Consider the following 13681-nt stretch of genomic DNA (forward strand, 5'->3'; position numbering starts at 1 on the left):
TAGAGCCTGTACATATTTATTATTTCACCCTAATTTGTATTGCACCTCTCCCTCTATCCTTTCTATTATACCCCCACCTCTTTCATTTCATGGCTCCGTTCTGCCTGCTATCCTTTATTTCCGCTGCCCTAGGTCAGGTGCTTCAGAATCGATGGCAGATGGGGGGTTAGCAAAAAATCTTTTCCTTCTTTTATTTTAATAAACCACTTACTACTACCAGCATTGTTTACCAGCCACAGGCGTTTCTACAGTGCGTACCAAGACGCCCCTCGTGCGGTGTCGGTTTTTTGCGCATCGAAAGCGCAGCCTTCGATCTTGAATTTTCCGAAACCGTTCAAAGTAGCAGAGGTGGGCGGGTTGGCCCGATTCATTATTAGGAACGGCGCACAGCAACACAAAAGAAGTTTCCTGTGCCCTAGCTTTCTGCGCGTGTCCAGATTTTTTTTTTATTCGAGAAGTGTGCCATGAGGCATAAGTTGAAAAAGGAAAGGGGGGGGGGGGAGGAATGCACGGGATTGAAAGTTAAAAGAAGGAGTGAAGAACCGTTGCGCTGAGGTAGTCGCACAGGTTGCTAATGAAACGGATGTCCATAGTCCAGTCTCCCCGTGCACAGTTTTTTTTCCCAATGCATCAAAAGTGCGCGCGCTCACTCACACGAAACTGAAAACATAGTGAACGCGCTTTATTTCACAGAAATGCGACGGTATGCAAATGAGCGAGGCATTTTGACGGCCTCTGTATGTATTATACACTGATTGGTGAGCAGCAGTGGATTCAAGAACACCGAACGAAGGCAAAACTAAACAGACATAAAACTAAACGTGCAATCCAACTCCACTCTTGAACAGCAACGTTGTGGCACGTCTTGAAGGCCGACACCGATTAAACGCAGATAAAATGCCAGCAGGCAAGACATGCATTAAAACTCGGAATAATTTACTCGTGTTTGCCGAGGCTCGATGACTAGCAGAGCTGTCAGCTCCACGACAGTATGCAACACACACGCCTGCATAGCTGCAGCAGAATCTACGAATCAGCGAGAACTAAAACACAGCGAAGTCTACGGCGAGGCTGTCACAAGGATGAAAGCCTCGGTGTTGGCACTGATCGAAGGGCGCAGCCAAGAAGACCCCTCTCAGGCGTTCACCACCGTCGCAGGTTTGTAGCTCATTTGACGGCTCTCATCCTAAACCTGGTGGTGCAATGAAAGCTCTCCAAGTGGCGTATTTCCTTTTGTGCAAACAAAAACGAGACAGAACATCCGCTTTGTAAAGCGTCAAGACGACATGCATCGCAGACCGCAAAAGCGTGCAATTTCATGAAACAGGTTCAGACGCTTAAGGCCTCGTAGTGGCTTAGATCATTGCACGAGCTACGAGCTCCGTACGGCATACGAAAGTAAGATCGCTTGCTGTCGCCTTTTCTGCTAAGCAAGTGCGAATAGAATGAGCGACGGACGGCCGACGAATGGAGCCAACTTCAAGACGAGCCCGGTGGAGACCACACTGTCAAGGGTGCAGGGGGCGCCGGTCCCAGGGCTCCGTGCACACGGTCGAGGCTCCATTGGTGCCGCCATATTTACACGCGACGAACACTGACGTCACTGCCCTGGAAGCAGAGAGGAGGACTGAGTGCCATCCTGGAGCAACGCTTATTTAGCCCGAAAACCGTACACGGTTATATATGAGCAAATAAACAATGAATGTCTCGAATAAGAGAAATTTAAGAGTAGCAACATATTCGGAATACTTGACGCACCAGTAGAAATGCAAGACGCAGTAAACGAAATCACCCACAGAAGGAAAGCCCCTCTACCCGCGCAAATGATGCATTGTGCGGCTATAAAAGGCTACCAATGAGCATTTTACAGACGCTGAAATGGTTTATGGTTTCTGGGTTTTAACGTCCCAAAGCGACTCAGGCTATGAGGGATGCCTAGTGAAAGCCTCCGACCCCCTGGGGTTCTTTAGCATGCACTGGCATCGCACAGTACGCGGACCTCTAGCGCCTCGCCTCCATCGAAATTCGACCGCCGCGGCCGGTATCGAACCCGCGTCTTTCGGCTCAGCAGCCGAGCGCCAAGCCACCGCGGCGGCGACATACGCAGGAGTGTAGCCAGCCAAACAGGTGAGCGCAGTGAATGAAACCAATTCAAAGCACCATAGACACGATATGCCTGAGACAGCAGCCAGAGTGCGATTCAGTAGGTGGTCCTAATATTGCGCGGTGGCAGGTGCAGATGCGTTCGATTAGATACGGATGCAACAACACACATCAGAAACTTGACAATTACGACTTAAAATTGTACGCGGTACAGACGATGAAAGCCGTGTGAAACGAAGTGAACTTTCATGCTAACAATGGCTGGCCGTTCTAGCCGTATCTCCAACACTTTCCTAAGATATACGGGGTGATTTTTTAACGTTTACAGATTTTGATTTCAAGATGCCAGTGCACGTTAAAGATCCCCAGGTGGTGGAAATTATTCCAGAGCCCTCCACCACGGCACCTTTCTTCCTTCATCCCTTCCCTTACGGCGCGGTTCGGGTGTCCGCCGAGATGCGAAACAGATACTGCGCCATTTCCTTTCCGCAAAAATCAATTTTCAATTGCACACCCTTTGTGGCGAAAGGCCTTCCCCACTGCAGGAGGCATACCCGGAGAGGCGGCTCAGATCCTGGACGTCTCGTCGTCCTCCTCCTCTGTGAGCACCGCGGGCCGCACGCTGGCCCGGGACACCCTCCGCCGGGGCTCCGCCACCGGCGACACCGAGAAGCGCGACGGCCAGTAGCTGGCGCGCTGCTGCACCGACGAACGCCGACGGGACAGCGGCGCGCCGCCAGCAGGAGGAGGGGACAGGGCGTCCCGCACGGGGCTAGGGTTGTCCTGAAAAACAGAAAGAATGTCCAGCACGCTGAGTCTTCTCAGACCCACAATGGATGGATTGATGGACCTCAATTCGGCACGACCTCTGAATCGGGGAGGCGCCCGAGGCCACCTTGCTTAACGAATCTGCTGCATTAACATGCGGCAATCTGTTGCCTACATTTGCCAGACAGCGTATTGGCAGGGCGTTTTGGGCACCAGTTCAAATTCCCTTGGGGCTGTATACTAGCTTTGTTGTAAACTCCAATTAGTTCCGGCAGCGACGGCGCAGAGGGAAAGCATCCGCGTCGCGTTGTGGACGACACTGTTTAGTTTTGATTTTCAAAAATAGCATCCTCATCGTCGTCATCAGCCAGTGGTGCAAGACTATGAACACTTTCTCTCTCATCCCATGCTGCAGTTATTATGCACAGATAATCTCGTCCCATCAACCTCAGCCATTACTAGTCGATTCTGCGACATCTTTGCCTTGTTTATTAATTTTTAACACGCACTATTTGTGTGCTCCTCCCACTCGTGCTATAGCCCGGATGGAGCCGCAGCAAGCAAAATGGACAAAAAAGAAGGCCGCCACGGTCTGGAAGTCGTTGAAGTAACGAGCGTTAGCTGTTTGGTTTACTAGACGAAGAAAGCGAAGAACGCGCCCGTTATCCCCCTAAAGATACGTCCCAAAGGGAACTTGCTTCGTCTGGGGGGGGTCAAGGTGGGTCTAGAATTCGGCTTCCGGCGCGATATGGTACCGCTTCAATTATTAATTGCATGTATGCAATGTTTACCTATTATTTAATTGTGGTTTCATTTTGATATTACTACCCATGGGGCTATATTTTCTTACCAAATTCGGTGCACAACTGTCCCTGGATCGGTGCCCCTTGGTTGTCAGGAGTATATATAGCGGAACGAATGTATACACACACAGCGGTCCCGCAACTGGACAGTTCTCGTTCCGTTGCTGGATATTATTTCGGGGTGAGGGGGGAAAGAGATTGGAGGGCACAACCAATTTTAATGGCCGCCATCTTGAATTCGAGGAACCGAAACTATGCCGCCATTTAGTCCCCTGACGTCATTCTCACATAGTTCCACCCCTATCCACCATATTGCACTGAGACACATTGGCACGCGGCAGGTGGTTGTTTCTACAATGGTATTATAGATGGCGCTGCAAGTCTCCATGCGAGATATGCTGTTTTCTAGTTGCTGCCACAGATAGCGCTGTGATCAGAGTGTGGTAGCAGACCCCACGATTCTCGAAACGTGATCAGTAAGAGCGAACGCTCTTAAAAGTAGTAGGGGTTTAAACCCAGTGCAGGGAACACTTAAGCTGTGCCTTAAGGGCCATGTATGCAGAATTCATCATTCTCTACTTAACAGAGACCACGGCGAGTCGTCGTATGAGTATACCAGCGCAGCGGTTAAGCGAAGCGCCACTGCACTGGCAGGTGGTTGTTTCTATCACAGCCGCCGGTAGGCATTGTGTTGCTCTTCCCGAGCAACCTCTAGCGCCCAGTCATTAACTGCCGCCTGCCGCGGTGGTCAGTTTGCTCACAATACGCAGGGTAGGCTGGGATAGGGCCATAATGTTACGTCGGCCAGGTGATGCGATGCTTCTCCGATTTTTAGGGTGTATCCAGGCACCCCTCCGAACTTACCCGAGCTTCCTCCCATTGGCTGCAGCTTGCGCGACCCATCTCCCAAGTCGAGTAACTCGGGAAAGCTCGGCTTAGTTCGGAGCACAGGAGGAGATTCTTGCACGGGGTTGAACAAGACAAGAGAAGATCGTTGTTCGGGGTTGCTACGGCTGGAATAGTGCTTTCGCTCTAAAACTCGCTTTGTGCGAAGCTGCAGCCACGCCTTGGCTGCAGATCGAAGATGGATGGCTTGGCTATTTCGGGTAGTAGTAGCCACCTACCCTGAACTACATGTTTCCACACTGTTGATCATCCAATGTGTGCGTTTAATATTAATTTTTAATTATGCTCTTCGATTCCTCCTCTGCACATCGTAGCCATGGTGCGTGACCGGGAAACCCTGCCGATGTGCCAATGACATCGCAGGGTCGCAAATAGACCGTGCCACGGGGGATGACACGGTGCTTGCTTACAAAAGAAAAAGCCCGTTAGACTGTCCGTGGGCCCCCTATGTAATCTTTCTGCTCGCCGCCGCACTGCCAGTCTTAATTGTCTCCCAAGTTCCTTTTAATGACTGCTCAGACAAGAACCCTACATCTGCGCACCATCGCCACAGAGATCCCGTCGCATCGGTCGCCCCCTTCAAGTTCTGCGCCTGCAGTATTGTCTTTACCAGCTCATTTTCTTACCCAGTAGCAGCTGACTGGAGCGGCCTACCCCAGATTTGCAGATTGACAAGACCAGGCCCTGCTACAAAAAGTTGGTGCAAGATGAATCATGAAACTAATTTCGTTAAATGTACGGAATCCATTGTGTACAGCATACCATTGACATGTGGAAAGAAGTATGTAGGTCAAAGTGGAAGGCGCTTAAACGAGCGCCTTCGTGAACATCGTTACAATGTTAAAGAAAAGAAAGGTGGTTTTTTAGATGCGCACTGCAGAAAATGTGAATCCGAGTGTAAACCTCTTTTTCAAGCATGCACGGTCATTGCCAAAACAGGTGCAAACTCACGAGAGAAATAATCGAAGCAGAAATGATAGATAGCTTAGGTGATAAGTGCATAGCGAAACCCTCTGTTGGGCTATCTCGTAAGGAATTAGATTACTTCAGAAGCTGCTAACAATTGACTGTCTGCCGCGCTTGCGCAATGTATCGCCATGTCATATATATCTACAGGCTCTTTCGCAAATAAACTGTTGCAAGTTAGCGCTCGTGTGTGTTCTTTCGTGTACTTGTCTGCTGTTGTGCTATATTATACGTACTGCACTACCAACAAGCCCAAACCGCCACCTTAATGGCCTACCCCAATGCGGCTGCTAGTCACTTGTCCATCATCGCTTATGACTGCTGTCAATGCCTGCACTTTCTAAATTCCACCCCTTATGTACGCCCCACTAGGAGTCTTGCTTTCGTTCAGAGATAACTAAAGGGACGTCCACAGAATCGAATAAATCACCATTCAGTTTACCCCCGGCCAGAGTGCATGCAGTTTTTTTTTTTTGCTGATGTATCTGTAGACTCAACTGCATATAGATAACGCATAGACAATAGAAGGTCCGAAGGCCACATTTGGCCAGTATAGAATTCGTGTATATACCTATGGACTGTAAGAGGAATTTTCATGCCTGAAATCACTCGCCATCGGGCGCTCCGGTGCCTCGAGGGTCCTACGACCCCAAAATGCACTACTCACGTATGCGTGAACGCCAAGGCACTTGCTGCTTCGCCTCTCGTAGTTGTGCAGCATGTTGGACACCATCTGGCTGCCTCGTCGGCGCCTCAGGCCGGACTCCACGTCCGCCGGATCGGCGCATGGCGGGAGGCCGCCGCCCGGCAAGGCGACCATGGTCAGACGCCGGGCCAGGCTCTGCGGTGCAGAAAAACGGTCTCTCAACCTTCTGCCCGAAATGAAGCGCTTTGAAGGAGCAAACGTTACGCAGTGTCTTCTTTCACGGCCCTTAGCTTGCGCATCAAGCAACGCTGTGCAATAGGTAACCAGATAACTGGCAAAAAATAATTCGGTCAAAAAAGAAAAAAAAACAACGACGCGGTCTGCCTGGACGAAAGAGCTAGAGAGCTTGGACTGCTGCAGCTCCTCTGTCTGTGACTTCCGCTGCAGGCTATCATATCCCACACCAATGAACGTTCTGGTCAGACTGAGCGCACACTCACTGCCGGCTGGCTGGCCAAATGCCTTGTCACCGTCTGGTAGACTTCGTCGTCCTCGGCGTCCTGCGAGCAAAAGGAACGGATTAGATACTGCGCAGAAACACCTGGCGCTCAGAAAATGATGACGTCGACTATTCTCTGCTCGCACGCGCAGATACGGCGGCTGGAGAGGAGCAAGGAGAGATAAGGCGCGAGAAAGACGTCTGAGCCGTGGCACTTCAACCCTGTTCCACCAGTGACGCGACCGACAGCTTGTCGCACACGTAGCTCTTGTTGCGGTCAGTCAGACGTGATTTGAGCCTAGAGCACAATTGCAACGTTGCTGTTCGCACTGGACTGAAAGCGCCGTTCAAACGGCGTACATGAAAATTCGCAGATACAGCAGTTACAGCAGATACAGCAGTCTTCCAAAATAAGTACGGTTACTGCAAGACAGTGCCCGTACAAAAAAAATTCAGAAACGATTGTCTTTCAGAAAACCGCAGTTTAGCACAGTACTTCTATCACGGATCACCGCAATATAACATCGCGTATTGCAGAAAACGGTTCGGTCGCTTTGTTTCAGAGCAGCCAAGACTGCTACCATTTGCTCTGAAATCCCTCTTCGAAGAGGTCAATTTATCACAAACCTTCAACGTCTTCTTATGATTCCTACGGGGAGAAAATTGGATTTGCCAACCGCTGAGATCGTTTCCAAAAGATCCTTGGAATTCCAGATATTATTGCATATTACTCCAGAACCACAGCGTCATACAGAATAAATGCTGCAGCACACAGTTGGTTACATTCCGGGTAATGTTTTTTTTTAAAAATGATAAAATTCTGCAACAATTTGCCACATGCTACGTTCCACCTACCATGAGGATGTCTTGCAACGTCTGGAGCTGTGCTATGCGTGACTGGGGGTCATCCGAGGACATAACCTTGGGGTCCACGCCGCTTACTTTCTGCATGTTTACACAGGACGACCCTCAATCGTTGCAGACATATTTTAAAGGCGTGTGGAATATTAGCGGAATAAATTATGGAAGCAGTTCCACCGAGAGGTAAGGTTAGTTGTTGGGCGAGTTGGTTTCGATATTCCATGACTACAGCGCGACGAACGGGGCGTAGAAGAAGGACACAGGCAGGGACGCAACAGAGCGCTGACTCAACTGAAATCTTTATTAGCTGCCAGCCGGAATAAGTACCCGACTGGCGGCCAGAAATGGAAAGCAATGCACACAAGTCCCAAATATAAAAACTCGATACAAAGCACACGCGTGTCAGCATTCGCAATCGAGGTATAGTTTTTCCGATAGCGATATGGAGGGTGCGCTTATACAGTCTTTCGGGAGCCTTGCTACACAACACAGCGCTGCGTTGTGTCCCTGCCTGTGTCCTACGTCCCGTTCGTTGCGGTGTAGTCATGGGGTCCACCGAGAGAACAGTTCAACTGGTGAAAATTTGTAGTACTGATTACAGCCAGAGCACTAATCTCACAGCTGTGACTAGATTTCAAACCAAAGTAATTATGTCCGTAGCCCCCCCCCCCCCCCCCCCTTTATGATTTACAAAAAAGTAATCAAAGCAATTGCGCGAGCCTCAGCTACTAGTTAAAAAATTGGCAGTGGCTTAACTTGGCTAAGCTTGTGTGCGGAACGCAGTCAAATCTGGTTTTTGCAGTTGGACACCACCGCTACGTACATGAAAGCGAGATTGAGATGTCCACTGACCCAGGGAGGAAGTTGTGCGCCTTTCGTGAAAATATACGTCAACGTTCTCAACGCTGGTGAACCCAGCAAACGCCGGCGGCTCGCTCAAGACGTCGCCCCCACCCGGGGGCCACACTCAGCCCACCTGCCCTAACTCCCAACCCTCAAGTGGGAAATAAAGTTGTTCTCTCTCTCACTTGTTTTGTTTGGTTTGTGAGAAAAGAAAATGGCACAGAAACTGTCACATGTTGGTGGACACCCGAAAGGAAGGGCTAAAAGAGCGAAGGAAAAAAGAAAGCAAGAGAGGAAATTCAGAATTGGACATTTATTTTTGAGGAAAGGAAATGTTCTTGCTTGGGCTGAATGTCGTTGTGCTGCCTACCCGAAGACTGTTTTACGTGGTGAAGCTTTTCGCTTCAAAAGAAATGCTCGGCAGTTGCACTTACAAACGCTTCTGCACGACAGACAGCTCGCCTTGCCATCCAAATATGAGGCGTTCCTAAAACTCACCGCCCACTCCTGAAGGAACTCCTGGCCCAAGTCGGACTCGTGGAGGGTTCGATTGTAGTCGCGCGCAACCTGCGAGGAGCAGAAAGATAACGGCAACAAATTAAGCGCGGTTGTGCGCCATGCGATATTCCATTCGACCTAGTCGTAAGGACACGCGCGTCTTGCTTTGGATTTACTCCCCGTCAGAAGGCAACCACGTTTCAGAACAACCGAAATGGCGGACATCACATGAGACTACTCGCCAGCACTAAGCCTAAAGCTCCGCTCGCTTTCAGAACCTATAGCGTATCTGGCGCGACCCCCGAAGTTTCAATACAATGTCCACGGCTGCAGAAGCATAAAGCGCTGAATAAACTGGCGAAGCCCGAAGGACGAAGGCAAAGTTGCGAAATTATATGTAATGAAAAACCGCGCATATCAGCCGCGTGTTTTGAGGCTTGCAGCGCTTCAGTCACTCGGGCTCGCTGAGTGTGCAAAACTCACCTTGATGTCGTGCTTCCAGAAGCGTTGTGTCCTCGGCATACTGGACTCCGGGGCGATCTCCTTGATCTGTATGCGCGCGAGAAAGCAGTTCGAAAGAGGATAAGCGTCGAATTACCCGCTCGAAAGTGAACACAGCTTATGCGAACAAAACTTGACCCCTCTGAATGGCTGACTCCATCTGAGAACATCGTCTGCCGTGGGCTAGCCCTTTAAGCGAGACCGGTGACGTGCTCGTTTTTGAGGACGTCTATGGCGCTACAAATGAAATCATCATTATCAGCTTGACTGCACCAACTGCAGGGCAAAGGCCTCTCCCATGTCTTGCCAATTAACCCTGTCCTTTGCCAGCTGCGGCTACGCTTGCCTTCTCTCCGTTACCCTTAAGGACTAGCGCGGCTATCTTGCCTTCGCATTACATGCAGGCCTGCCCAAGCCCATTTCTTCCTCTTGATGACTACTAGGATGCCATTAACCTGCGTTTGTTCCCTCACCCACTCTGCCCGCTTTCGGTCTCTTAACGTTACACCTACGCATCATTTTTCTTTCCATGGCTCGCTGCGTTCTCTTAAACTTAAGCTGCACCATTTTAGTTAGCCTCCAAGTTTCTTCCCCATAGGTGAATACTGGTAAGATACAGCTGTTGTATACTTTTCTCTTGAGGTATATTGGTAAACTGCCATTCATGAGCTGAGAGAACCTGCCCCATTGTTACGGTACACAGTAGCGAGGCGTGCTGTTGACGACGACGAGGACGCTGCAGCTATAGTGCTTGGGCGACTTCTTGGTTTTGGCGTGTCTTCTGACTGCGGCGCCTGCTGCTGAGCTAACCACCGTAATGACATGTGCAAATAAAACAGTGCTGTCAGTTAGTACGCACATACTTCTAAATCAAGAGCTCGGCTGGCTTTTCTTACAAGAACCAGACCATCTTCTGTACCCCAGTACACCACATTAATGGCTCCGTGCTCACTGATTTAATGACACCCTCAGTGAAACTGACAGTAGCAAATATGCTACTGAATGAAGAAGAACAATGCCGGATAGCCTGAAGAGCAGAAGACACCAGTTATTAATAGCAGTGATAAATACTGCACGAAATAGTGAAAACCTGCAAAAAATAGGATGCGGGGATTGCTTTGGGGAGGTAACTAATCTTTGTAATAGTACTCTACAAACCACTTGTAGACCTGCATCAACAACCCAGAAGACACAGGGTGGTGGTATATAACGTGGATACAGATGCAACCACGAAGCACAAACATCTTTCCTTGCCGCAGAGGGCGGAGAAACAAGGTCGACAAACGTTAACTGAGAAGAGAACTCGGAAATGGTCCGAGTACGGCAGCAGGGACGCGTTGGCCAAAGACTCCCGAGGGACCTCGCAGCTGTGCCCTGTACTATATTCGAGGTCATTTGAAGGCCAGCACTTAACGTCGTCGAAAAACAGGTGCTCTAAGGCAGCTTTCTTTCAGAGAGTGGGAAAATGTGGAAAAACAGCTGGCCTTCCTGTTCCTTTCCCAAGAGCGGTACGTTTCCGACAAAGTAAGACACTCCCGCTCAGAATATCAGAAACAAAACTTTTCTTCTCCTCTGACCGACGCAGGGCCGACTGCATTATACCGCTTTATACAAAGGCAACAATGAGAAGTGAGAACAGCGCTGGCAAGACACTAAACTCGCGGACATGGGAATAAATTGTGTTAGGCTTCACTGTCAGTGCAGAGAATAGAAGGGCTACAGAAAGTATACCTTGAGCAGGAGAGTGCCGGCGATGATGATGCAGAGGATGTTGACCACGGTGAGGCAGAAGGAGTTGATGGCCATCACGGCGCACTCCTTGTGCATGTTGGCATTGTCGAAGTAGTACGCCTGGAAGCCAGGGTGCGCCACGAACGCCGGATACGTCTCCACGGTGCGGTTCAGTTCCGTGCCCGGGATGGACACGGTCACCTGCGGGCCCGTCAGCGAAAGCTGTTGCACCACACGGGCTCGCTTGCCGCCGACGAACCAGGAAGGGCTCACAGTAACACTGAATGGTCCGGAATTAGCAGCGCGCGGCTTGCGCTGCACACATGCACCAGCCGTGCAAGGCTGCTGGACATGATGGGGAAAGGTCATTGCCCAGATCAGAGGTGAGCCGCCATCACTGGCTATGTGAGTAGTTGATTCGCTGCAGTTTCGCAACTGGGGAACTCTGGCCGCGGAAACAAATAAGAGAGCAGTTGGATTTACCCTCGACGATTACTCGAAGCCGAAGCTGCAACCATGCGGAGGGCAGCCCAAGGGACTTCCGTCGCTTTTTCGCTCCGTGGGCTTATAGTGGGTGGACTGCAGGGTGCTGCAGTGGGGGTGGTGGCTGATGGAAGGTGAACGATGTTCAAGTTTGCATGCATCCCCGAAGACGAGCCCAGCTCGAATTATTGGGCGCATGCATTCAGGTGCGCCACAATGCGTCGTTCGAACAGGTTATTTCGGCGCAACGCTTCATTGCTCAGTGACTGCTGCTGCAGCGATCGCATACCTTCACGGTTTCCACCACCAGGAGCGTGGCTAAACACCTCACAGCTGTGGCCTCGGAAGCCCGAGGGGAATTTCCTCCCGTGAGCTGACAACCGAGGCGCTTCTAGGGGCGCCAGCGAGGAGCCGTCATCCTGAGTGCCGCCCACAGCGGATTGGATTAAAAAACATTTGCTTCGCCGAAACGAGCTCGTTAGAGGAGATTCATGTCAAGTGGCTGTTAGCAACCTGCTTGGCACACTGAATGACCCGGACTTGCGTCCAGTTGGGTCTGAGCGGGCACGCACGGCCTCCAACCGCTCGAGTGAAGGAACCGGTAATATATCCGCCGGAAGCGGTTCTTTCTTGCAGTCCCATAGGATGTGATCATCAGCGGCTTGAATACCACAGTGCTTGTACTGGTGGTTATACTGGCTGGGACACAATGCGTTAGCAGCGTGGTATTTAGAAACGAGCTCGTCACGACGCCACGCGATTTCCTAATCTTCAGTTTTGTCCGGAGGGTCGTAAATGCGCCTCTCCAGCGTAAAATGGTTGGCAATGTCGTGGAATGAAGAGATCAAGCTCTCACTCGGAAGCTGTCACTAAGAGGGGGGGGGGATAGAAATGAACGACACACACACTAATATACTAGCACACTAACATATGCTGCCGACTTTTCTCGTAATGGGGCCAGTAGGGCTTTCGCCTTTGAAGTCGTGCACAAAGCCGTGAAGCTCACGCAGAGTGTAGGACAAAGGTAGCTGTGACACCTTCCGTTCGCACATTGCCGCACTCTGAAAAAGGTTGCCCAGCGTTACGACTGGAAGTCAAGTTCTCTGCACCCGACACGCTGTGAAGGCTCTGCAAAATGACGGATCTGGAGGCAACCCAGTAACGTGACTGCGGCAAGAAGCACAGGCGGCCTTTTGGATGCGCAGAAGGCATAGTATATATAAAATTCTCTTAAGGTGCAGAAAAGTGCAGGTTGGCCAAACCGGCAGGTGTGTTAACGACAGGTTAAGGGAGCACGCAAACAATGCAAGAAATGCGCGTGAAGGAAAATGTTTTGAAAATTTCCTGGCATTGTCTGGCTTGCGGGGAATGTTCGCTGGGCCCTTAGATAACACCGTTATTAAGAGCGAAACACGCGTGATATAATCTGGAATTGCAGAATCTGAACGGATTTCTAGACCTGGGGAGGTCTGCGTCAGCATGGCCTCCATAACCCTCTCAGACAAAGCGTCTTGCAGACGACAACCCCTGGCGCGGACAGCACGCTTGTATTTGTGATTCGTTCAGGATCCGTGCTCGTCCTTGTCTTCTCCATTGTTTCCAAGCAGCTGAAAACCGCGTGAGTGCAGGACTGGTCGCCCTTCCGCCGTGGAACCAGCCCGAGGCTCGGCGTAACAAACGTCGCGCTCCACATGATCGGGATCAAGGACGCGCGCCGGAAAGAAGCGTATAGGCTTTCCATTGACATGCAACCGGCGGCTGTCGACAATGTCTACGAACAGCGGCAGCTAGGTTGTCATGCTGACACGCTTATTGCCCTTGCTCGTGTATAGCTGCAGGCACCAATGCAGACCCCGGTCAAGCATGTTCGTACCCAAAATGCACACCTGCTGAAGAGGTCAGAAACCTCAATACCTTGTTTGTGCCTCTTGTCACATGGCGACGGAAGCTTCCCCGGGTAGAGGAGATATTTAACGCGCCTGTCCGCTCCGAACAAACTAAAAGAGCACCAGTAGAGCAGGCTAAACCTAAGCAAACAAAAATAAAATCAACGAGATGTGGTAGTGGAAAGAT

The 13681-nt window shown here is 50.6% G+C and overlaps 1 protein-coding gene across 4 annotated transcripts in view; it reads right to left on the reverse strand.

The window, feature by feature from the left end:
* Positions 1 to 666: 666 nt before the first annotated feature.
* The window catches only part of LOC144106487 (uncharacterized), a 68426-nt gene continuing 55411 nt past the window's right edge, over positions 667 to 13681 (reverse strand). For 2 of the 4 annotated variants that reach the window (XR_013309022.1, XR_013309023.1), the window contains exons 10-17: positions 11126 to 11326; positions 9377 to 9442; positions 8894 to 8962; positions 7547 to 7636; positions 6693 to 6752; positions 6214 to 6387; positions 2618 to 2886; positions 667 to 1608 (exon numbers count right to left, since the gene is read on the reverse strand). Coding sequence is in view for 2 of the 4 variants with exons in the window: in XM_077639306.1 (XP_077495432.1) it covers positions 2671 to 2886; positions 6214 to 6387; positions 6693 to 6752; positions 7547 to 7636; positions 8894 to 8962; positions 9377 to 9442; positions 11126 to 11326 (876 nt within the window). In the remaining 2 variants the exon portion in view is untranslated. The remainder of the gene's footprint in view (positions 1609 to 2617; positions 2887 to 6213; positions 6388 to 6692; positions 6753 to 7546; positions 7637 to 8893; positions 8963 to 9376; positions 9443 to 11125; positions 11327 to 13681) is intronic. The other 2 variants (XM_077639306.1, XM_077639307.1) reach the window with 1 other exon arrangement.

This window comes from Amblyomma americanum, chromosome 10, assembly GCF_052857255.1.
Source record: "Amblyomma americanum isolate KBUSLIRL-KWMA chromosome 10, ASM5285725v1, whole genome shotgun sequence".
Lineage (NCBI taxonomy): Eukaryota > Metazoa > Arthropoda > Arachnida > Ixodida > Ixodidae > Amblyomma > Amblyomma americanum.